The 24,542-nt window shown below is 35.5% G+C and overlaps 4 protein-coding genes across 5 annotated transcripts; 3 read left to right on the forward strand and 1 right to left on the reverse strand.

The window, feature by feature from the left end:
• Nucleotides 1-7: 7 nt before the first annotated feature.
• Nucleotides 8-7,295, forward strand: Uba5 (Ubiquitin-like activating enzyme 5). 2 transcript variants are annotated; one of them, XM_019061335.2, is made up of 8 exons: nucleotides 8-256; nucleotides 1,125-1,260; nucleotides 2,174-2,370; nucleotides 2,945-3,131; nucleotides 3,849-3,976; nucleotides 4,512-4,720; nucleotides 6,029-6,228; nucleotides 6,815-7,295. In XM_019061335.2, exons 1-7 carry the CDS (start codon nucleotides 120-122, stop codon nucleotides 6,208-6,210), a joined length of 1,176 nt encoding a protein of 391 aa, XP_018916880.2. In that variant the 5' UTR covers nucleotides 8-119; the 3' UTR covers nucleotides 6,211-6,228; nucleotides 6,815-7,295. The 2 variants fall into 2 exon arrangements, with proteins under 2 accessions (XP_018916880.2, XP_018916879.2); XM_019061334.2 differs by having other exon boundaries at nucleotides 6,029-7,295.
• A 608-nt stretch (nucleotides 7,296-7,903) lies between these two features.
• On the reverse strand, nucleotides 7,904-15,080 carry LOC109044059 (transmembrane protein 41A). Its single transcript, XM_019061557.2, has 6 exons — nucleotides 14,953-15,080; nucleotides 13,997-14,227; nucleotides 12,859-13,014; nucleotides 12,062-12,223; nucleotides 11,229-11,367; nucleotides 7,904-10,085 (listed from the first exon to the last, which is right to left on the reverse strand). The coding sequence occupies exons 2-6, from the start codon at nucleotides 14,156-14,158 to the stop codon at nucleotides 9,874-9,876; spliced, it is 831 nt and encodes a 276-aa protein (XP_018917102.2). The 5' UTR covers nucleotides 14,159-14,227; nucleotides 14,953-15,080; the 3' UTR covers nucleotides 7,904-9,873.
• Nucleotides 15,081-15,130: 50 nt separating this feature from the next.
• On the forward strand, nucleotides 15,131-18,436 carry LOC109044047 (uncharacterized). Its single transcript, XM_019061527.2, has 4 exons — nucleotides 15,131-15,275; nucleotides 16,424-16,594; nucleotides 17,193-17,288; nucleotides 18,213-18,436. Exons 2-4 carry the CDS (start codon nucleotides 16,427-16,429, stop codon nucleotides 18,417-18,419), a joined length of 471 nt encoding a protein of 156 aa, XP_018917072.2. The 5' UTR covers nucleotides 15,131-15,275; nucleotides 16,424-16,426; the 3' UTR covers nucleotides 18,420-18,436.
• Nucleotides 18,437-18,451: 15 nt separating this feature from the next.
• Nucleotides 18,452-20,871, forward strand: LOC109044046 (molybdopterin synthase catalytic subunit). Its single transcript, XM_019061526.2, has one exon. It carries the CDS (start codon nucleotides 18,452-18,454, stop codon nucleotides 19,175-19,177), a length of 726 nt encoding a protein of 241 aa, XP_018917071.1. The 3' UTR covers nucleotides 19,178-20,871.
• Nucleotides 20,872-24,542: the final 3,671 nt, after the last annotated feature.

Here is a 24,542-nt window from a genome sequence, read left to right on the forward strand (position 1 = left end):
AGTTCGTTGACCAGCTCTTTGACGTGTCCGATAAAAATTGTAAACACTGATACACACGTGAGAGTATTCCTGCGATTCTTTCTGTTTCTGAATAAATTTTCATAGTGTAAGTAGCAAATATGAGTACCGTGGAAGAACTTCAGAAAAGAGTTGCTGAACTAGAAGCAATTCTGAAAGACAAGAATGATTTTACAGGGAGTAAAAGAGAGAAAATTGCAGAAATGTCAGCGGAAGTTGTCGATTCAAATCCTTACAGGTAAGTTTGCATTTAATACGAGACATTTCCTTTCTTAATATATATTTCAGAACTTTTTAAACATAATAATAATTGGCTGTGTACATACTGAAAGACAATATTACAGTCGCAGAGACTTTGTGTTCTTTCAAAATCATTTCACATCGTATTCGATTCATATTCGTAAATACCAACATATGGAGACAGAATTCCAAGACTTAAGATGGACTGAAGAGGCCAAGTGGTAGAACTTTTTGCGGTGGTCACTCTCATTTATTGAACCATACGTTTATCAAGTCAGTTTTAACTGTGTTATACCTTGTTCCTCAAATGAGTTCTGCAGCCGTTGGAGAATTGTCTCATATCAAAGTATGTCATTTAACATACTTACGGATGAATAGCTTCCAATTAATATCACTATTGTTAAACTTGTCATCCAACTGTATGAAGCATTATTGCAGAAACTGGATAGGCTGTGCAGTTGCCAGTGAACCACAGGTGACTTGTCTATTCTTGGTGCAAATGCCAGCTAGACTGAAAGTTTGACAAGGGTCTTTAAGTTAGTGAGGACAGCTCAAACTTATCTGCACTTAATAAAAGTAATTTCAATTTGCACGCAACTTGTTCAGAATTAACTTCAAATTTTGTCAATGATTTTTGCGCCTTAAATTTAAAAAATATATTATTGAATTTATAAAATGAACCGTAAAAAATGTAATACTTAAATACCATTGTAACTTTCTAAGAATTTTCTCTCACTAGTAAACCTGCCATAAAATTTCAATTATTTGATGATGATATTCTAATCGATTATTATGGCAGTTACTGCTAGCAGTGTTTTTCTACACTTCCCTGTCATTATTAAAGCACTCTCTGTTTATTTTTTCAGTCGACTCATGGCGCTGAAAAGGATGGGCATAGTGAATAATTATGAGAAAATTCGTGAATACACTGTTGCTGTGGTAGGAGTTGGAGGAGTAGGAAGTGTTACCGCTGAAATGCTTACTCGTTGTGGTATAGGTAAAGTAAGTATTTATCTGGATTTCAACAAAAACTCAAAAGCTCAGTTTACCTTTTCAAGCGGCTACAATTCATCATGGCTCTTGTAGCATTCATATCATACTCTATAATATAAAATCATAAGAGAAACACATAATGGATGTAGTGCTTGGGGGGAGGGGGGGTTGGATTGCGAAGCAGTCAGGTATGTAGCCCCCTGGTCTCGTTCAAAAATTTCGTGAACAATGGTGTAAAGTTAAATGAAAAATATCCAATTTAATCTCCAGTCGCATGTCGACTTTAAATCTGACATCTAAGGATCTGACTGTGCAGCTAAACTTTTGGATAAGTGACTTCTACTTGTAAAGCCAACAAGAGATATAAACCAAGTGCAGTCGTCTAACTGCTCATTTGAGGTTCAAAATAATAATCAATTTCTTTCTTAGAATGGTATACACTTCTAGCTCAGGATATACCAAAGTTAAGTAAAACTGTGGAAGCAACTTTCAATTTTTACAAGTTGTCAGCCTCCCGTGGCGTAGTGGTTGGATTGGTGGCTCTAAAATCAGAGGGTCTCTGGTTCAACTCTGTGCAGGGCATCCTAAGTTTGATTATCTCACAGAAACCCTGCCTACAATGGCTGATCAGTTTTTGAATGAGATAGTGAATAGTTAATAATAAATTGAGTCCAAACCAAATAAGTCTAAGCCTTTTTAGACTGCAGCAGAAGATCCGCCATCTTAATTCTTCCATTTACCTGATATGTTAAAGTGACATCAGACGATTTTCTGTCATTGTCTAGAAGTGCGTTAAGTTATTTGGCATGAGCTCTAATATTCCTAATGCTGAGGGTGTTTACAATTTGGAGGTTTCATTGTAAATGCTTCTAACCATAAAATAAACTTTCCTCTCAACTTTGTATTTATTTCTATTTTACAGTTAATTCTCTTTGACTATGATAAAGTTGAACTTGCTAATATGAATCGTCTTTTCTTCCAACCACATCAAGCTGGACTCTCAAAAGTCGAGGCAGCTGCAAGAACATTATCATTCATAAATCCTGATGTTGTGATGGAAACCCACAATTACAATATTACGACGATAGATAATTTCCAGCATTTTATGGATCGAATTAGGTATGTATGTAAATCGGGCACTTTGCCATGCCCAGGCAAGTGGTCATGATATGCAAATTATCAAAGTTGTACATTTTTTTATTACAAATAGGAGCTCTCAATTTTTCATTTCTTTGGATTTAAACATTTATCAAAAAAGTATTTTGTTAAAGTTTACTGACCAATATGTTTTTAATCAATTTCATCTAGCAAAATCTTAGATACCATGTACCCATTTTATGAAATAATGCAAAATTTTGCGCTAATGTTTATTATAGTGCCAGACACCCTCAGGGGTCAATAATCTTCTGTGCTTTCTACATCATCTGCGAACCGTAGCACCATTCATACCTTTCCTTTTGATGACCTTTTTTTTGGCATCACCCAGAAGAAAATGAAAAGAAATTTGAGGGCTTTCCACAAAAACGGCGATCCTAAGATCACATGATCTCGGATATTATCAACCTCTGTAAACCATTAAGATACCCATAGATCCATCAATAATTTTGCAATTTGATCTCTGTAAGATGCCGGAGATAAATCCTTTTTTCTTCATTCCAAGATGAGTATTATTCATTTTTTCTGAATTTTGCAGTGAAGGTGGGTTAAATGGTGGAGCTGTGGATTTAGTATTAAGTTGTGTAGATAATTTTGAAGCTCGAATGGCCATAAACGTGGCATGCAATACATTAGGACAAACTTGGTTTGAATCTGGCGTCTCGGAGAATGCAGTTTCAGGACACATACAGCTCATCATCCCAGGAGAGTCAGCATGTTTTGCAGTAAGTTTTTTCTTCTTCTTGATGGCCTTTTGTTCTGGAAAAACACTAACTGACCGATGGACCGAGTAAGAAACAAAATACTGCAAACAAAATTGGGAAACACATGAAACTTTTGGGCAGTAGATATGCCTCTTTCTATTGGACATAGTACAAAATTTTGATCAATAAATTATAAATTTGTATTATTATTATTGAAAAGGCACACTAGAAAACTCAGTCCACTACACACTGCACACTACACACGGCACACTAGTCCAATAGAAAGAGAGAATATGTAGTCCCCATACCTAAATGTATATTGCATACAAGAAAGTATATTTTCTATTTTTAAAATTTAATTTTGGTTCAAAATTTCCTCTCTTTGATTTTAATCTGAGTTGAACGGGGAGGATTAACCGTTGAAAATTCAGAATCAAACTGATCCGAAATTACCAAAGGTCCTGAATTCAAACTGAAACAGAACCAGCATCCCTCAGTCCATTGAACTGATTTCTAATTTTTTTAGTTACTTAAACCAATTAACAGCCTTATTGAAGGAGCATTTTAAGATTGCTGTTTTAGGCCTATGACTGCACATCAACTCTAACAGAAAATGTAAGTATAGCAAATTTTCTTTGACTGTCAATTTCAATTTATTTTTTTAAGTATCGGATGTAATTGTTAATGTTTTTAGAAGATTTAAAAAAATCTAATTCCATGTCATTCTTTTTTTTACAGTGTGCACCGCCTCTAGTTGTAGCCTCAAATATTGATGAGAAAACACTGAAAAAAGATGGCGTTTGTGCAGCCAGTTTACCTACAACTATGGGAGTAGTAGCAGGATTCCTCGTTCAAAATACTCTGAAGTAAGTATCAAATTTCTTTTATAGAAGATGGTTAGCTGTTTTTATTTGCCACTATTATGGACCCTGATTTTTTTGTTGTGACCCTGCAGCCTGATTGTTGAAAATGTTTGTTTGTGGGGACAACATAGATGAAATAGGTTAAAAGGCAAAGCGTGATTGGTCGGCTATGTCTTATCGCTGCTTTGTCGTGTCTATGTCGGGTTGACCCCTCGACAAGCTAACGGGACCTCTCGACAAGCTAACGGGACCTCTTAAGTCTCCAACAGTATGTCATCCATTCCACCTGACAAAGGCACGACAAAGCAGCGATAAGACATAGCCGACCAATCACGCTCCGCCTTGTAACCTATGTCATCTTTGTCGTCCCGACAAACAAAAAATTTCAACAATCAGGCTGCAGATATTATGTACTTACATTTATGTTAAGTTGTGAACCTTGAAGTACATACATGATTTCACTAGAAGATCAGAATTAATCAGTCTACTTTGTCATGTCTTAATCTTTTTGATTTTATTTTTTTTATCTTTGTCCTAGGAAATTACTCAACTTTGGTGAAGTATCATGGTACCTAGGTTACAGTGCCCTCAGTGACTTTTTCCCAAAAATGAAACTACGTCCAAATCCAACGTGTGAGGATAGTTATTGCCGAGCCAGGCAAAAGGAATTCAATGAAAAACCGAAACCTGTTGTTGCTGATGTACCCGCTGAAACTATAAAGGAAGTCCATGAAGATAATGAATGGGGTAAAAATTATGACACCAGTAAATCTTAAGTATCAAAATTGCAAACATACTTGCACTTTTTTAGCATAGAGCAGCAAGAAAATCGATTAAGCACGAAGAACAAAACTACGAAAATCTATGATAAATGAGCCAAACAGAACAAAGCCAAAAGCTAGCAGAATGCAGAAATGTAGAGAGCAGTATGCTCAAACAAAATAGAGAGTTGTCTCTCACAGAAAGTGGCTCATAACTCACAATGAGCGCATTGGAAAAATCTGTAATGTACTCCTAACTTCACAATCTGCGTAAAACATTTGCATTTTTTTGAGCTTTCCACTCCAAAAATGATACCACGGCACAAGAAAACATTGTATTAGAGGAGTCGTTCGCTTCAACCCTTGCGGACTGGGGTGTTTCGCAATACTTAACATAGCCGACGCTTCCGCATGCAAATTTAGGGGAGCAAATGGTCAATCAAGGCAGACCCTTCATCAATGCAAGGAATATGTGAAAATAGACAAGCTGTTTGTTAATAAGTGGCTAGAATCTCGTCCCGGCATATTTGTTTTGGCAAATTGGCATCGGCCATGTTGAATAAAGGGAAGTATCCTAGTGCATAGGGGTTGAATGAAACGACTCCTGTAACGAAATATTCACCTGTGCTGACGTATTGTTTTTGAAGCAGGAAGCTCAAAACAACGAAAATTTCTTACGTAGATTGTGAAGTCAGGAGTGCATTTCAGACTTTACCAATGCGCTCATCTCAATTTTTGAGACATTTTCTATTCAAAACAACTCTTATTTTTGCTCTGGCAAAAGTTTGCAACAGGTCCATTCTTTGGTTGTAATCACTAAACTTTCATTCAAATACTTTCATAAAACTTGGCCAAAGAAGAAAGAATTATCAGAGAAGCAGCCATTAATTAAAAGTTCAATCTTGCTATCTTTAGGACTGAGTGAAATCCCTTTATACAATTCTTTATTTCAATGATGATTATTTTTTATCATTGTTTTCTATCGTCTAGGTACTCATTTCCATCCTTTTTGTTGCGATACATTTGAAAAGTTGACCTGAATTCAAGCAACGGACCTTCCCTCTCCTAATTGTGCACGAGTCCTTATCTAAGATACCTATGTTGCCAGTTTTAATCTATGCCTCTTCCAGACCTCTCACTTTTAGTTTGCATCATTGCATCCAAATAACTTCTGATCATCCAAAAATACCTATACATAACCTATCTCTCAGCAAGGCAGAGGATCTTGCACTCTTTTCATGTGCCAAATTTTATTCAATGCTTTTCAAAGAAAAACCTGCTATCTATTTTTCAGGGATCTGTCTTGTTGACGAAACATCTCAAGATGCTGAACCGGAGACTAAAAATAATTTGGAACTCGTCGAAGGAGTGCGTGCTGCCTACACAGTTCCTGAAACATGTCCGACGCAAGGACCCACTATTGAGGACACTGAAGTCAGCTTAGACGAATTAATGAAACAAATGAAATCGCTCTGATCAAGTTTTATTACAAAGGTAGACATTCCTTTGGATTCACTCCACTAATACTTCTTTGCACCCATTCATCCTGTTTTGATCCAACAAGATTAATTCCTCATCAGCAGTCAGTTTTCAATTTCTAGGAAGTCCATTTTGGTTGAGCTGCATTTCATCACTGTTGACAAAAAGGGTGTAGTTGGGTTTTGGGGTAAGCTTTAATTTAAATACTTCCAAGCAGTGTTCTTATCCCATCCTAATATGTATGTAGGAAGTCATTTTTGTAGGTAAGCCTGATTTTTAAAAGCCATGAAAATGTTTTATTTTGTCCTAAAGGAAAGATAAATTTTATAAAGAGTAAAGAAGGCAACACTGCAATGAAGATCAAAAGAAGAAGTCAGATCAGTACACTTTATCTTTGGTGCAATCTATGCATAGAGCTCCTTGCAATTCAGTGGCAGTTTTCAGCCTATTAGAATCTTACGCAGAAATGGAGTCCTACTCTCTACCATCAATTCCTTTTCCATGCCCCGAAATGTGTCCAAGGTTTTTGAAAAACGAGACTGGTGGTACCTAAAATTATAATGATCATGATATCATAATCTGGTCATTCTGTTTTTTTCAGTATTCCAGTTTCTCCTGAATACCATAATAGTCTGTAAGATTGACAGCCAAAATTCTCTGTAAGTACGTACTATGACTGACTTTGATTAAGCGTTTTTAAAGATTGTTAAGTTTAACATGCCAATCACATAATTTTCTTTTTTTTTTCTTTCTTTCTTTTTTTTTTGCCTGTAATTGGAATGAGAGGTGGATTTTTTGTTTCCGTTGTTTTTATTTTAATTGATTTTTGAAACGTTATGTATTACAAGTATTTTTATCCTCAAAAATTAGAAAGAAAAAAAGAATGAGCTGTTTAAAATTTGTAATTAAATGCATTTTTATTGAAAGAGATCTTTTCATATTTTATTGCAGTGGCATGACAACTGAAAATATGTCATGATCAAAAAGATATAATTTGAAATACTTTTCAGGCAAAATGTGTTGCTCAAACCGTCAAATATATCTGAAAAGTAAATAAAGGTTTTTTTAAAGTTTTTGCCCAACCTTTTCGTCATTTTCCTTGACATTTTCAGGTAATCCCTGTTTTCCTGGTATTCACAAAGTGCAGGGTTGCCACAAAATTTAGAAAATGAAATTCCCTGACATTTTTCCGACTCTTTTGAGTAAAATTTTCTGATAACTGAAGATATGCCTTTTGGCCAAAAAGACATATCCACGGCATAAATCTCCAATCACATATCTCCTTTGCGGTGTCTAAAAATCTCTGCTTCTATGTTATTTTTTTAAAGGAGAACAAACTGACATCATTCCTTGAAGTTTTTGCAGAATTTTCTTAGCACAGAGAAGAAAAATCACGGCAGCTTTAAAGGGTGCCGTGAAGTAGTTTTCCGTTTAAAAAATAAAGGTTGACAGGAAGTCTGCAACGTTGCAGACTGAGGTATGTGATTGCCGACTTATACAGTCGATAAAAGTAATTTGAATTAATTTCCAGGCAAAATTTTTGTTGTTCTGAACATTAAATTCACTCTAGAAAGCTAATACAGGTAAATTGAAAATTTTTTCCTGACACTTAGGTCATTTTCCCAGACTGGTGGCAACCCTGTGACTGGCGAACCTGTTTAATTTTTTAAACATTTAATTTCTCATAAAATTTGATAGAACAAATGAATTTATTTATGTATTAAATTATAAAAAAAACCATAATTTAAGGAATTAAAAACAAGAAATAACAAAAATCAACAACATAATGAAACCATAAAGTAAGCACAAACAAAAAAAGACTGTTCAAACAAAAGAGAAACAACATATTATTGCAATGGAATCAGTTTTTTCAACTCGTGAAGCCCCATACTCTTTGTGTATTAGCATCCTAAATCCAAGGTCCTAAAATTTCGGTGACATAATTACAAAAATACAATTAAATGAAAAGAAGCTCTGGAAGTTCTCATTCACACATGGAAAATATTTTTGGATTCTCCGATGAAACAGACAAGCCCTTCATCTTTCAAAGAAATAAACGATCTTGAAAGTTTTGAGACATTGCAATGCTATTTTACCGGCTAGCTGCCAAAATCTCAAAGAAGCTGACTGTTTATTGCAATCAGAGATTTTTGCATCATTTATAGGGAAATTGTTTTTGTCTCGGAAAATTATTCGCTTTTGCAGCGAATTACCCAATGTTACAGTGACATGTAAAAAGTGCCCCATTTGGGGAGGAAACGAAAAATATCTCCTTTGAGAAATGCTCTGTGGCCAAAATTTGTCCCTTATTCGCTGCAAACCACAACATTGGACCCTTTTTGCATCCTTGCGGCCTTGCAGCTAAAGAATACATTAAGAGCTAGGTTAAAAACAACTGTACCATGAAAAGCCTAATATGTAGGACAGGGAGCTGTTATTTCTGATCGTAATTTGTGAGTCCAAAATGATTTATGAAGATGATTCAAAACAGTATCTGGAAGATTCTTATTAGATATTATCGCTAACTGCCAAGTAAACTTAGTGAACTTCTTTAAAAACTCTGATTTTGGTGCAATCTTGACGGCAAATCACATTTTCTTTATCATAATAAATAATTAGGATATTTTCATTACTGGGAAGAACTTTTTCATGAATTTGTACCTATGCAAATTAAAACATTTCATTATCACATTTCAAATCCATTATTCCCAGTTTAATGGATGGATACATTTCATGATGTAAAAACATTTCATTAGTCTTAATATTTACAATACATGTAAACCTAGATTTAAATGTACACACAAAAAGTTAGAATTTCGAAACTTTAAAAAATCATCTGATAAAATAGCTCCCACTTAAATTGAATTTTGCGACCTTACTATAATAAAATAGAAAAAAATACCTGATGAAAGGCTTGTAAACACTTTAGATATTTAAAAAATACACCCTGCCTCAGCTTATAAAACCTAATTTACAGAATAAAATTTGCTGGGTGCTGATCGGATTAAAAAAGGAACTAATGTGATTGTGATCAATTGAAACTCATTTTGCTTCAGTATTCCAATGGTTTTTCCTCAGTTTTAAGTTGTCAAATTAGTTAGATCTTAACTAAGCTTACAGAAAACTCCGTACAGTAGGTGCTAGTATTCAAAACGTGCATGGGTGCCATGACACTACACATTTGATGTGTGTTGGACATGCTTTTCAATATCTCATTCAGGAGTTGATTTCTAAACTTTTAGTTGTGAGAATCGTATTCTATGTAAGATTTTGAAGAGAAATCAAACTGACATTTCCTCTAGTTCAGACCTTGTCTAGTCACCCATTGTTCCAAGACGTGAAAATTTCAAGCAGGAAATGAAGGCTGCTCTGAAGTTTCTTTTCTGGGTGTTCTGCTTTTTTTAAAAAAAACAAGAATGAAAATCTCACATCACAACTGTTACAACTGAAAGAAATAAATTTGAGGAAAAGACTCACAACTCTATCAGCTGTGCAAGAAGTATTTCCGAAAATTCTCTTAGATTGACATAAATTCTTATATGTAATCCTATTTTGCATTCCAATGATGAGCGGAAAAATTTTTGTGCGGCTGTCTGTATATTCTTGTACGATGAGTTCCTTTGTAAAGCTGCTTCGTTTTTTGTTGGAAATGGCAAGTGTTCACTGCCTTTTCCTATCAGCTGCATCACTGATAGATGCTTCAACTGTGCGAGATCTGGATCCTCGATTGATGAAGTATTTAGGTATGATTGCTGCGACTAAAATCACAGCAAACTGGATTACAGTGGAAAATTTGAAAAAGCTGTCTAAAGAATCGAGAGTGACTAAAAGCCCACCAGTGTAAACACACATGAAGATGTATGGCATTAAACCTAGAAGGAAAAGGGGAGAGAAAATTATTCAGCAAAATAATTAAAGTAGACATATTAACAAATAATTAAAATAGTTAGATCAATAAATAATTAAAATAGATAGATGAATAAACTGAATAGCCCATAGTAATAAAGGCACGGTTTGATAGAATAGTTTCGACGTTTAAGATGTTTATACCAGGTATTTAAATTGGAAGGACTATGGGCTTTAAAACTGAAATTTTCTGTTAGCTAATTTCGAAGGAAAACAGGGTTGGTACGTGAATTTTTTAGCCATCTCATTCAAGTTTTCGGGTGAGAATGTTGTCACACAACTGGATCGATGTTCAAGAAAAGCTGTCCTGCCTTGCTAGAGAGAAAAAACAAATGTAAGGCACCTTCCGGTTTGGGATATTATAGGGGGGAGTTTGCTACATATCCAAGCAAAAACCTTCTGATGAAGTAATTAATGCTCTTTCCTTTTCTTAAAATCGGCAAGCAGAAAGTCCTTGTGCTAAAGGCTTCTATGCTTTGAATAATGCTAGAGAATTTATGATGTGAGTACATTAAAAATCCTGGAAAACATCAAACGATTGGAAACAAATAAACACACATACAAATACAAAACACATAATTCGTGAATGGCTATCATATTTGAAATTCCTTGATCAGTCCTCTTTTAGTGGAAACTGACTTTAATCTTGGAGAACGCAATGACAGGAAAATACACTAGTAACAAAAAAGCAATGCTTGATTCCTTTAATTTTTGTCTTATCCTTTTTAAGAATCTCTTGGTAATAAATTGAAAATAAGGCATGGGCTATAGCACTACAAAACCAATTTTCTCTTCACAATTTTATGAGAAAAACACTTTGCTCCAGCGCATGTTCTAAAATCAACTCCAAGAGTTTAAAATTTCCTCAGATCTCCTCTAGGCGAGAGCCTCAGGAAATGGAAAAAACCCAGCGAAAATTACCCTCAAAATAAAAATTTCTTACCCTGAAAATAAATTTACCCAACGATTGCTGGCATCTATTTTTTTATTTTTTTTTGAGAGAGATACTCTGCATAACACTCACGATTTTTCAAAGCTGCTTCAAGATTTCTGAGCTATTATCATGAAATTTATCAGTTTTAGTTCATTAATATATCATAAATACAAACCTATGCATGCTGTAAATACAAATTGTTGCAAGGGAATTCCAACTAAAGGGGATGCAATATTGATCAGCCAATTAGGAGTCATCGGAAACATTCGCAGCAGGAGAAGGAAGAAAGTTAAATTTTGCTCATTTTGTTGAACCTGTGAAGACCAAAGATATTATAACTTAGTGAAGATAAAAAGGATAAAACTGGATAGTTTAACATTAATGCATTTGTATTGATAACTTTATATGTATCAGAAAATAAGGATTCCAAAAAATACAACTTTTGTTACAATCTGGTAATTTTGTGCTCAAATGTTTGATTCAGGAATGCAGGAAGTTCCTGGCCTTTCTATTTTTCAACGTGTCTATCTCTAATTTTGAAAGCACTTTCTTCTGATAAAATTTTCTGAGTGATGACCCTTCCATTTTCTTTTGTTCCTTATTTGGGAATCGCTGCAGTTGTGTGCAAAACAAGAAATTGACATGCCATTGGAACAGTATTTTTTTTTTCACAGCCCTCCCATTTTATTCCACTTCCTGATTTTTCACAGCTTGCTAACTCTCTCACTTGAGCTTTCAGCTGTCTCTCCCAAATAAATCTATTTTTTATAACGCTGAGCTGAACAAAAGCATTAAGTATTCTATTGCAAAATACTGAAATTTTCAGCTGTGACCCACGTTTTGAAAAGAGATTTTTTGGGAAATGACAGCACTTCTCAGCCTGGTGGATCCGCTTTTCGCCACAACTTCAGAGTGCAAGTAGTATTTTTGCAAAATTTGCTTGATATTAGGATGTTCCTTCACTCACTGCTATAGATTCACTTTCATAAGAAAAAATGACTTTTTTACCAATGTTTGAAAATATTGAATTTTTCCGGAGAAGAGTTGCCCAATGAGTTCCCGGCCAAAATGAGCAGAGATGAGATAACAGCATGAGGCTCCTACCGTTGTCAGCAAACAACAGAGAGGAAATCCTATCCATATACCAAATAGTGCACCAGCTAACAAATTCTGAAATCAATTTTAAAAGCACATCTTGTTGCAAAGAATGATACCTACATGTAGCAAAAAATAAGTGTCACTACCAGAGTGAAATTTCAAAATTTCTCAATTGAAACCTTTAGTGATAGTAGAGGAACTAAAAAGGTAACATTTTTGTGATTTTGAAAAATAAGGCCTTCAGACTTAAAAACTACATCAAGTTTTCTTTAAGCCCAAGAGAAAGTTTACATTGATGTTGTGTAGTGAGAGATTGAGTTCATTGGGTCAATTTTTGTTCAGAATTTGACTTGACTTCAAGACAAGTTTTGCTTGAAACTACCGATATCTTACTATTTTAAATCATTTTACATACCTCTTTGATTTACTTTAGGCTTTAATTAGAGGGGATGTATAACAGTTTTTCATTTTGGTTATGAATGAAACACAAATCTCGTTGGTTACTAATTTTCGGAGTCATTCTTTTACTATCTGATGAGTATGAAATACTGATGAGTAAGAGACACCTGAGGTTTTTGGGATTTATTGATTCAACTTCTCTTCAGATAGCTATGAATAAAACTGAATTTTCTTTATCTCAGCTAGTACAGATGAGACTGTAAAGTCTGAATTAGTTGAAATGCAGCTCATAAAGAGGAAAAGCTCACCAAAAAAACAGAGCCGGGAATCATGAATGTCTGTTTGAATAAGTACGTAAAGCTGAAAACAAGCATGACATATGAGGCATGTGTATGGTTATAGATGTCCATCACTTTGGCCATTCTTTGAAGATCCTCCAAACTACCAGGGAAAACAAAGCGAATCTGCAGGGGAAAAAAGTACAATCCATAAATAAAGAGAAATTTGAAACCGTAGAGTCACGTTATTACCTACATGACTGTACGCCAGAAAAGGCCAAGACTAATTGGACTACATTTTGCAATTAAGGCCTACAACTTTTAGCCCATCCGTAAAAACATTCATAAGCATAGGAAACCTAATAGTATGTACATTGTTTCCTTTGCTTTTCGTGCCTTGAAAATAAGAATCTCAGGAGTGGATTTCGGCAAGAGAAGCATTTCTGGGCTTTTAAATGCTCAAAACTGCTTTTATTACTTAGGAGTTGAAATACAATAAAAAAGAGCATTGCTCATTAGTCTGAAGCTAATGATTTTTATATGAGACGATGGCCCATGGTTTCGAACACCCTAAATCAAGTGCAAAATGGCCACTGGATTATTTAAATCACAAAGAAATTATTTCATTTCACAAAATTTTCAGCTCTTCATTGCAAAAAAGGACAGACTGCTAAACTGCAAAGCAGGCATTAAAATTGAACATTTCAAAATTTCTGAGTACCTTTCATTCTCAAGAGGGAAAATAATTGACTAAGTGGATTGGAATTTTATCTAGGTAATGCTTCTTTAGAATAGTCATCCTGTGAAATGTTCAAGTTGTTATGTTGATTTTATTACCCTCTAAAAATAAATTAAGCATGAAAATTCTGAAATATTGAGACTGAGAGACATGCTTCAGGAGATAGACTTGCTGTTATGTTAAGAATGGATTGAATATTAGAAAAATCATTCCTGACAACAATGTCAACAAATTTGGGTTTGCAAGAGCATTTCGGAAGAGGCTAAGGAAAAGACATTGATATTGAACAGGTACCCAGAAAGTATCCTATTAGGTAGTTGATTGGAAATCCCTTTGTTCGATATCATTCAAACTATGTGCATTGTGTCAGTAAATTCATTCTATAAAAACAGCGAGGAAGCTTGATTGTCAGTATCAGTTAATACTTACCCCTTTTGGCACACTATCGACAAATTTCTGAGCCTCATCATAATCAATGTCTAAACTTTTGGCGACAATCGACGCATCCAATGCAGGTGCAGAGGTGGCCAGCAAGTAAAGTATGATACAAGCACTTGCGGCCAACACAAGTAGGTACACTACGTTAGCCATATTTGTAGAATGCTTGTACGTTCAGCTGAATACTTGAGTATATAATGATGAGGATGTAAGAAGGTTTTCCTGCCGAAATGAACAATCAAAGGATAAGCATTGGGAAAACTTTAGTCACTTCATGAGAGTATGAAAAGAGTGAGTGCCATGTCAAACTAGTTGCAAGTTAAACAAGCAAAATTGATAATTTGACATATTTATCCTGGTTGGGCGCTGGATCACTGGAATTAGCTGGACTGCAGTGAGGGATCGGGATATAAAAGTAACATGGTTCATCGTCATCCGCAGCGGTTCAAATAAAAAAGCCCTAAATCAAACTCACTGATTGAATTAGTGTACTAATAACTGTGCTGCATGACATGATGGTATCAGATGAAGGATTTTGTAATTGTGATGTAGCTTAAGATTCAGCGAAGGACAGAGAGGATGTTAACAAATGTATCTGATTTTTTCGTGGACATCATGGACCTTGTCCTTACAATTTATTGCTACGTAAAGTAGCATCTGCGAAGTGGCACAAATAATCGACTATCTCCCCATCTCGTCCAGACGATTTTAACAGAAAATCACCTGAGTTTCTCTCATCTGATTTGACACTGCGACAAATCTCTAGAAAACTGCTTGTGAAACAAGGCCTTTGGATCTCCAAATTAATTGTAGGAATGCAGCATTTAGGGCCTTGTGATGTTCTTTCTACTGTGAGGTTCCCAAAGGTACTAAGCGTAATTCTAAGACTGAATTCGTTCTATTTGACAAGATAGAAAAAATGACAAAATTTTGATCAAATTTCTTACCCAATTTTTCATTCCATGTGAATTTTGGGCCACATACATCATGATTTCTTCATGTTTCTTGAAGTAGACGATTCACTTTGTTTATGTTTATAAGTTTTTTTTAGGTTAATTTACTCCACTCCCCCTCCCTCTCCGTCTTTAAAAAAACATTATTACGTCATTATTGTTTACATTACATTCTTCAAGGTCAGTGGCAGAGTGTCTTCTGAGTCTGACAGTTTACACAAGTCGTGTGTCGAACCTCGTGTCGTGCATTGAATTTTTAAACGTTCCTTGAAACAGTTTGTACCTCTCCAAATCCTTCTGTTTTCATCCTCGGGCAGGTAATGAATTCCAATTATACCCACTGGTCACAAAAAATAAAAATTGATTTCCACCTAACCTTAAACTGTTTCAGATTTAACTGTTACTGTAAGTAGTTTAGTTTTGGTAGAAACAATTGTAGAGCGAACTTGAGCAGACATAAGTTGCCAACTTTAGGAGCAAGTCAGAAAATCTGCATGTCATCATTGTGCTGAAGCTAAAAGCGGGAATCTACTCAGACGGTTGATCCACCGGCTCACTCTAGAAGTATGTCAACCTAAGAGTCAAAGCCAAACAAGTTCATATACTTTGTGACTGAGACAGAAGATCTGCCGTCTTGGTTCCCTCATTTACTTTACATGTAAAAGTCAAGTCGGACGATCCTCTGTCGCAGTCTAGAAGTGCATAGAGGTGACGTCAGATAAGTTGACCATTGTTTACTTTCGGTTTGCAGCGTTTTTGCAACACTACTGTCCACATGAAAACATCTGAATCTCGCAGAAGCAAGAATACAAGCTTCAATAGGTTTTATAATACCTTCTAACCTTCTAACATTTTAATTTTTCGCCTTACAAAACACACATTCACATAAAAGTCACGGATAATAACTGATAAGTAGTTTTCTTATGATATGATCACGAGACGGATGGTTTTAAGGTGGGGAGTAGGGAACGCCGCTTTGTGCAGAGGCATAAATTCATCATCGGTGCTTGCAAACGGAAAGTAAAACAATGGCCAACTTATCAGACGACACCTCTAAACTTATTTGCTGTGGACTCCAGGTAATTGGCGCTAATTATGTCCATCTTATTTAAATTGAGGAATTATGTTGATAGTTTCTAAGAAGGCTGCACAAGCCAAAATATATTCATAATGAAAGCCTGGAGATGAGAATGACTTTCAGCTGTTCAGAGCTCAGATCAAATGAAGGCTGTTAAAGTGGTTCTTTTAACTCGCACATTTTACCTGACGGTGCGATTACGAAAGTCAATTTTCAAATTAGAATTTTTGAACTGTGTTTTGAGGCAGCACTAGGAGTATTTCCAGAATATTTCATCAATAAATTTGTCACATGAATCTCGAGACATTTTGCAGAGGATGTTTTCGACTTCTTAAAATTTAATTTTCAGACTCAAAGTTTAAACAAGATGTTTTCCATGTTATACAGGACATGGTGCACTGCTGGTCTCCTGAGCCTCCTCAAGAGTGCAATGATGTAGATTCCACAGCTCAAGCAAGCAATATTGTTGTCTACGAAACTGATGAAAGTGATGGTGAACAAATTGTTTCTGATGGCTATGAATTACTACCTCTAGATGATGCAGCAGTAGGAAGTGATGTAGGTTAATCAAAAAATGTCATGTATCTATTGTACATTAAGCTATCTGAACTTCTGTCTGTTCTAGGTGACCTTGAACTTATTGTGTAACAAAGGAAGACGTTAAGTCTGCAGATTAACCTCTCAATAGAACTTGAATAATTCCATGTAATAGATTTTCCTTAAAAATGGTATACAATACACTTGATTTCTTTTGATCCAGTAATAATGTTTAAGGAGAAATATTAGGTGCGTCGTCGAAGTAAACTTTCCGTTTGCGTTGGGTGCTCAACGCTAACGGACCATTGACTTACCCGTTGGGAAACGCGTTGTCGGTTGTCTTTGTTGACTAAAAACTGTTGTGTTTTGAGTGCACAATTACATTTAGAGGTTAGCTCAATGCTCTCAACTACCTCCTGACTTGTTGACTTCCGTTTGGTAAAAAGGCCAGGACATCGGGAAATCCAAACGGAGTCGAACAAGGCCGAGCGTTTGGAATCGGGTAATTCCGTTGCCCAACGGTCCTAAACAATTTACTTCGACAATGCAGCTGACAACAAGCTACAACCCAGATTAATGTATTTCCACCAACAATGTATCATAGCTCTCTCTGTTTCAGGATGAAAATCTCGATGGAAGAGAATCTATGAGTAACGTCTCTCATTCATTAAATTTTGATCCAAGTGATACTTCTAACACGATACCAACAGTTCCTGTAAGTCCTCACCACAAAATTAGCCTATTTTTATTTTCCTTTTTTCCATTGAAGATCCCATCAGGACCACCTGATCAATCAAGCTTCATCGTATTATGGCATTAAATGTCATCCAAAAATTTATATAAGCATGGTAACTTTTTCAAGATTCTTCAAAGTCAGGGAAACCTGGTAAGGTCACGAAATTCTACCCTCTTATGAAAAGTCAAGAAATTGGCCATCAAATTTTGAAATTTCTTATCCTGTCACAATGTTGAAATGGCACTCATCAGTTGGATGACACCCATCCATATGCTCTATCGGCAGAGCTCAAAACTCTGTGCTGGATGTGGCTCATGATAAGAATGTTCAACCTCGGAAAATCGAGAAAAGTCAGGAAACTTTAAAATTTAAGAAAACTTGTCACACTGGACAAGTTTGAAGATTTTTCATCCCAGATGCAAGAACAAATTTCAGTTTTGTAAAACTGTTCTGTTAAAAATGGTGTAGGATTGACATTTTTGACCAGCATTGAAGATTAGATACACTTTTAACTGTGCAGCAATGAGTACATTCTGTTTGGATCAATGCTGATAAAAAAAAAGTAAATAAAGAAATATCAATATTTTGTTGATAAATTTTTGAAATTTTCATACCCTATGCTATATTTTTCATTCATGTTAAGAGTGCTCAGATGAATCCTTGTCTGTAAGCCCTTAGTTATTTCTATAACAATTCTCTCTTTGAAAACGGCCAGCACCATTAGACCAATTGTAAGCTCCAAGTTAAAGTATTATTTTTCTGTAAGTCTCTCTGTTGAATTACTTGGCCCTCAAAACTTATATGTAGGACAACAGCTTTTTGTATGTACAGTACCTTTTAGTATAAGTACGTTTAATTTTATTTCGTTCTCTAAAATCGGTTGTTTTATTCCTTTTATTTCAGAGTATATCACCTTTTGAAGCAGATTCTGAATTAGACTTACCGCCCAGAGCAGATATTGTAGTTGACACAGCAAGAATTCAAGCCGCCATGGCACAATTCTCTCTTCCACCTTCTGCTATTCCATCTTGGGCATCAGTTATTCCTGAATCTCAGTGGACCCATCACCTCATGTCACGTATCAACACACTTCAAAACCAAAGAAATTGATAGATCGATAATAGAAGGGCAAGGTAGAAAAAATGGAACACCTTGAGTTTGTTGAAGAAAAACTTAGCGGCAATATCCTTTACAAGAGGTTAAATAGCACTCTTAGTGAAAGCAAATATGCTGTAGCAACTTTTTTAGACTGTCCTGCAGCCAGTTATGAAGGCATCCTTTTTTGTATCAATGAGAAAGTTGTTTCAAAAATATTTGCCAAGCTGTGTGGAATTCTAAAAGCTAAGTGGCATGATATCACATCAATCAACGTCTATTTTAGGAAAGGTTTTGTAACTGAAGAGGATGGGAGCTTTGCTGTCCTCATCGCAGCTCAAAGCTCTCTAACTTCACAAAGTGCAGTTCAATTTCTTGTGAACAATTTCAAATCATCGGAATTAGCATGGAAACAAAAAGCGGACTTCCTGATGGACTTCAATTCAGAAACTGTGTTTTTCGATTGTGAATTTGATAGCAGTGTGGAAAGCCTTTTTCCGGAAGAGCCTGAAGTTGTTAAAGCACAGGAAAGTATTGAAGATGATGTCCCTTCAAATTTAGTGCAGATCCAGGCCCCGAAAGAGGAGGTCACTAGAAGGATTAGTCAGTTCCTTGACGGCAAAAGGGATCTGATGAACAAACACAACGAATCTTTTTTTGCCTTAGTCAATTCTCAAAACTGTTCTAGGGTCAACCCGGTGAGAATACGCCAACACAGTATCATAGGCCGAAATAATAAACTCTTGTCAAGATGTATGGATGAGAGCAAATGAGTCAGCTTAACCTTCAAGAGATTTCTCTTCATTAGTCACAGATTTCTGTACTAAAACCATCCTTGTCTGAGGATGTATGTATTACTCATTTCCTGTCAGAGAATTTTCTTCCCTACCCAACTCTTTACGAAATTCGATCCTTCGTCAATTATTTTTCACTCTCAAGTATGTAGTATGTAAGCATTACTTTTTTAATTATTTTTTAGAAATGCAATGTTGTAAAAAGGAGGGAAGTATTTCAATATGATTATAAAAGTGTTTAAGAACTGCTCATTAATCATGTTGGACATTTTGTCTGATTTTTCAACCATTTCCTGCTCCAGGGGTTTACTGACTCCGCAGCAAGTGACTCTCCCTCTTCCCCCTTATTATTAAATGCTACACAGACGTCCTCACCTCATTCTCATATTTCGGCGTCTTTTTCTTACAAATGTCTGTTCGTAAGTTTTATCGCAATTCTAAATTGGTTTTAAAAAAATTTCAATGAAAGTTCAGCACAATAATTTAGGCAATTTTATCAGCAATACAATTTTTATGCTACGAAGGACACAAGGAAGGGAAGAAATATTTCTATGATTAGATTTTTATAGGTGTGTCGCTTTATTAGTGGAAATTGACTACCTGATTGTTTGAATCTTAATGATATCAATCAGTGAAATGGGACGCATGACTTTTAGCAGTAAATCAGCGGTAGAACTTATTCATCATAAGTTTGACCAGTTAGCCCAGAATAGCCACCATTCATCGAAGATTCTCACAAACATTTTAAGAATGTTGGTTGGTAATTTTGGATATTCTTCACTTAATTTCAAAATAAAACGAGCAAGTTTTAACGTCTTGCTCATTTTGGAATTTTCTTCAGTTACCCATTTGTATAGTCAAATCTTTTATAACATTGTAATGCCCAATTTGGCTGGAGATGCTATCAAATCAGGAAGAAAAACATGATGCATCAAGCCACAAGTCAAAAAATTTTTGGCTTGTGGCTCGATGTATCATGGTTTTTTTCTTGTAATGAATTGTGCTGTCTCTCGAAATAACGTTTTTTTGGAAACCAGAAACAATGTTCATTATTCCAAGTCCCGACCAGTAGTTTTTTGTCACAGCATTTCTTGAAATAACGTTTTTTCGAAAATAACGCTCCTCTTCTAATTCCCGATCAGAAATGTAATGACGAAATACGACTGTATTCCCATAAATTTGGTGTATGTTTTTGTCGAGATTCAGTTTTCTTCTGTTTCTTTGTATATACTGTATATTTTTCCATTACATACTGAGATCTCTGCCTCACTCTAGACTAATTTTATAAACTCTACCATGTGTTTATTTGCTTGGCCATTAACTGTAAATTTAATTGTTAAATTAAATATAATGATTAAATCGTGCAGTTTCTTTCCTCGATAACTCTTGCAAGCACCTCACTTAAACCCATCTATTCCCTATACTATCCTATCATGGATAGTTTCTGATGAATTCGCAGGTGAAGATTTTCAATTAATCATGTACTTGTACACACATAGTTTCTTTTTTTAGGTATTTCAATTCTTCAGTTTTATCCTCTGTATGTAATTCTGTAATTATATTTATTGAGCGATGAAGATGTCATCATGTTCCGTCAGGAAATTCACGCTGTAAAATACTGCTTCCAGGAAAGTGTCAGTATATATTTTTGTATTAAAATGGAATTTACTCTACTTTTGACTTTTGATCTAATTTATTCACAGACCTGAATTGAGTCATTTGCACCATTTTCCATTACAATTGAAATTCAAGAGTGGAACTGCAAAGATTAGTGGTTTCACCATGGACTTGTCGGATAAGAATAAGTCATAATATGTAATCCCACTACTTAGGAATGGAACTTGAATTAACAGGATTTCTACTGAGAGATCACAGAATCAGCCATTGGGCAAGATTTGTATTGGAATAAAACCTTACACGTTTTCTCTTCGAAAGCTTACATGGAATACGATTCACATGATACAAAGTTCGAAAATCAACTTTTGAAGGAGATGCTGACAAGTATTTTTAACACGCATCAAATGAAAGATTGTACAAATGACGTCATTTGTATTATGGTCATTTAACCGATATCAATTGGAGATACTCATATCTAGTTTAGGAGTTGAGTTTTGGACTTCCTGTTGTGTAATGTGTTTTCCTCGAGTTTAGAAGAGAAAATGAGTTGCTTAATATTTTCATTCATGCCTTGCCTGCAGGCCAATTACCTATTGAAATTTCGAGTTTGTCGGGCGGACATAGATGACATGGGAGAAATGGTGTAGTGTGGTTGGTCCGCTATGTCTTATTGCTTCATTGTCGTGCCTAGCTGCGGTCCAATTATTGAAACTATGTCAGCCCACTGGCCCGCTGGGGTGAATTAATGATATGCTATTGATAACTCAAACGGTAGCCTTAGCTTGTAATCAATTCTACCTGACGTAGGCAAGAAAAAGTAGTGATGAGATACGCCATTTCACTTCTGTCATCTATGTTTGCATGATAAACAAAAAATTTCAATAATTGGCAAGCTGGTGGTCGATTGTAAATGTTGAAGGGCTATGGAAAAATATAGGCAACAAGAGAATATGTTCAATATACATTTTATTCATCATATCACTGATCAGTCAAGAAAAGAAGGAATAAGGAGAGTCTAAAATAGTCCAGACGATAAAGATACGAGTAAGGTCTATTGAAAAGTATCAAAAATCAAGAATATTATAAAATTATATAACAAAAGCTAATATACAAGCTTATAATAAACACGAAATTAGATACCTACATTTAATATTCATCAGTTGACTTTGTATACGAAAACATCGGCTTTTTTAGTATGTTCTTTTCAGCAGTGAAACAAAAATCAAATATTACCAACTTTAAAACTTTGTACTTTAAAAATTGATACCAGCAATTCTTCGCGGCTTCTTTGTAACTTGTCTTTGCACTTGATTCTTTTCAACTACAAAAAGAGGGAGAACAACACTTGCGAAACTGTCACAGTAAAGCCATAAAGTCTCTTTTCCTAAAAAATAATTTGATCTTTTAAAAATCAATCAAATTGGGGACCATTTTAGAATACACTAGCATAAGACGATGCATGTGTATGAATCAAATTTCCTCTCCTTTAAGGTGTTCTGAAAGAGCCATAAAGTAATGAAAAAAATAAACATATAATAAAATAAAAAAAATATAACAACATAAAATGGCGCTTTATCGTGATGGAGAATTAGATGCTGATAACACATTAGAACAATTGAAGTATTCTAGATTAAGGCTCACATAACGCAGGTTGGTAAATTTTTAGCTAGTTTCATGCTACTGAGCAATTTTCACGTCCGACATGAAAAGTGCATCAGGGTGCAATGCACATTCGTGCACTTAAAAACAAGCGTTCTGACTTTGCTGCACTTCAAATCAGAGAAACTTGTGCGAGACTTTCTTAGAAATGTGCCCTTCTCAACTAACAAGTCTTCAAAATTATAGCATTACAGATTTTAAGCACAACTTTACTCGTCAATTTCATCACACAAAATCATGTTGTATAAATTGTTGTAAGAAAGTCTAAATAAATTGAGTTACGTGTCAATACAGAGAAAATTAAAGTAATTGAAAGCAACTAGTACAATAAAATAACAATAATCAAAATGAGTTATATGTTTTAAAAACATTATTTGAAACAAAAGAGAGTTTCAAATCATTAACTTTTACAGGGTCCAATTAATAAAAATTCTTCTACTTCAATTGGGCAGGACATAAAAAGGCATTACAGTGGTTTTATTTAAAACTAAATAATTGGTTGAAGGTTGATTTTAATACCATTTTTCTTTCTTCAAACATCTCGGCTTTTTATTTTTTATTTTTTCTCTCAAATAATAAACGGAAGACTTATACGGATTGCGAGGAAAAATCTTAGAAAATGCTGATGCCCTAAGCTAGACAATGTCAGTAAAAATTGGAAAAAGGTTTGCGAGAAACAATAGAGACAACCTGCTTGCAGTCCAATTTGTATGCATGGATAACCTCACAAGACAGGAAATCCAAAATTTGCAGAATTGCTGTAGTTCAGTGGATTTCAGCCATCGCGCAGGTCGGTAACTAAACCAGTAATTTTGGTTCATATTGCAGCTATCTATCTATTCTAGACTGATTAATTACCTAATGCTTGCCTCCTAAAAACTATCCGTACTCTATGCATACAAATTACATGATTCAATCAATAACAATTCATTGCTAACTTGACTTACAAGGGGAACTTCCCAAGCTGCCGCCTCCGATCGGGCTGAAAAAATTCATACGAACTCTTTGGATGAATTTATTTGACCCGTATTTTTTTGTTTTTTCCAACGCCCCCTAGAAACCCCCCAAAAAAATTCCGGAAAGTCTTGCTTTGAGCGCTCGAGTGTATATACGTAGTATAGCATACCATTCTTATCAGTCGGCGGTGGCTCTACGGTAGCGCGCTTGACCGGTGTTACAGCGGTCCCGGGTTCGAATCCCGGGCGCCGCGCCTATTTTTTACGACCGAATTTTATATTCTCACACATTTTCACATCGAATCCCATTTAATACAGTGGAACTTAAAACATCAATTAATTTACAACCATCATCAAACACAAATTGATCTACGATCAATAACTTCTTCAATTTGAAGTATAGATTTTTTTTTGGGAGGGGGGGGGGGATACGCGCGCGATTATCTCGCCAATCACTGTACTTTTACATTAGCCGACGACCCGCTCCGCCCCCTCACATCAACATATTTCTCCCGAGATAATCGCGCGCGTATCTCCCCCCCCCCCTCCCAAAAAAAATCTATACTTCAAATTGAAGAAGTTATTGATCGTAGATCAATTTGTGTTTGATGATGGTTGTAAATTAATTGATGTTTTAAGTTCCACTGTATTAAATGGGATTCGATGTGAAAATGTGTGAGAATATAAAATTCGGTCGTAAAAAATAGGCGCGGCGCCCGGGATTCGAACCCGGGACCGCTGTAACACCGGTCAAGCGCGCTACCGTAGAGCCACCGCCGACTGATAAGAATGGTCGCTATACTACGTATATAGACTCGAGCGCTCAAAGCAAGACTTTCCGGAATTTTTTTGGGGGGTTTCTAGGGGGCGTTGGAAAAAACAAAAAAATACGGGTCAAATAAATTCATCCAAAGAGTTCGTATGAATTTTTTCAGCCCGATCGGAGGCGGCAGCTTGGGAAGTTCCCCTTGTTAATAAAAATCAGATGAATGAAAAACTGTCAACACGGTAAAGTTTAGATGAAATAACTGAGAAAATACAATAACGCCTTAAGAATGCTCTTACTCCTTGAACAGCGTTACTTCTTTCCTAAAATTAATTTACAAAACAGA

Source organism: Bemisia tabaci, chromosome 1, assembly GCF_918797505.1.
Source record: "Bemisia tabaci chromosome 1, PGI_BMITA_v3".
Lineage (NCBI taxonomy): Eukaryota > Metazoa > Arthropoda > Insecta > Hemiptera > Aleyrodidae > Bemisia > Bemisia tabaci.

Excerpts from the sequence above, each read along its gene's own strand:
- Uba5 (XM_019061334.2), top strand. The coding sequence starts at position 120 with ATGAGTACCGTGGAAGAACTTCAGAAAAGAGTTGCTGAACTAGAAGCA. Across the intron at positions 1,261-2,173 it reads CTCGTTGTGGTATAGGTAAA|TTAATTCTCTTTGACTATGA; the intron begins GTAAGTATTTAT and ends TCTATTTTACAG. Across the intron at positions 2,371-2,944 it reads CATTTTATGGATCGAATTAG|TGAAGGTGGGTTAAATGGTG; the intron begins GTATGTATGTAA and ends TGAATTTTGCAG.
- LOC109044059 (XM_019061557.2), bottom strand. The coding sequence starts at position 14,158 with ATGGCTAACGTAGTGTACCTACTTGTGTTGGCCGCAAGTGCTTGTATC. Across the intron at positions 13,015-13,996 it reads TCGATAGTGTGCCAAAAGGG|ATTCGCTTTGTTTTCCCTGG; the intron begins GTAAGTATTAAC and ends TTTCCCCTGCAG. Across the intron at positions 10,086-11,228 it reads TGTATTTACAGCATGCATAG|GTTTAATGCCATACATCTTC; the intron begins GTTTGTATTTAT and ends TTTTCCTTCTAG.
- LOC109044047 (XM_019061527.2), top strand. The coding sequence starts at position 16,427 with ATGGTGCACTGCTGGTCTCCTGAGCCTCCTCAAGAGTGCAATGATGTA. Across the intron at positions 16,595-17,192 it reads ATGCAGCAGTAGGAAGTGAT|GATGAAAATCTCGATGGAAG; the intron begins GTAGGTTAATCA and ends TCTCTGTTTCAG. Across the intron at positions 17,289-18,212 it reads ACACGATACCAACAGTTCCT|AGTATATCACCTTTTGAAGC; the intron begins GTAAGTCCTCAC and ends CTTTTATTTCAG.
- LOC109044046 (XM_019061526.2), top strand. The coding sequence starts at position 18,452 with ATGGAACACCTTGAGTTTGTTGAAGAAAAACTTAGCGGCAATATCCTT.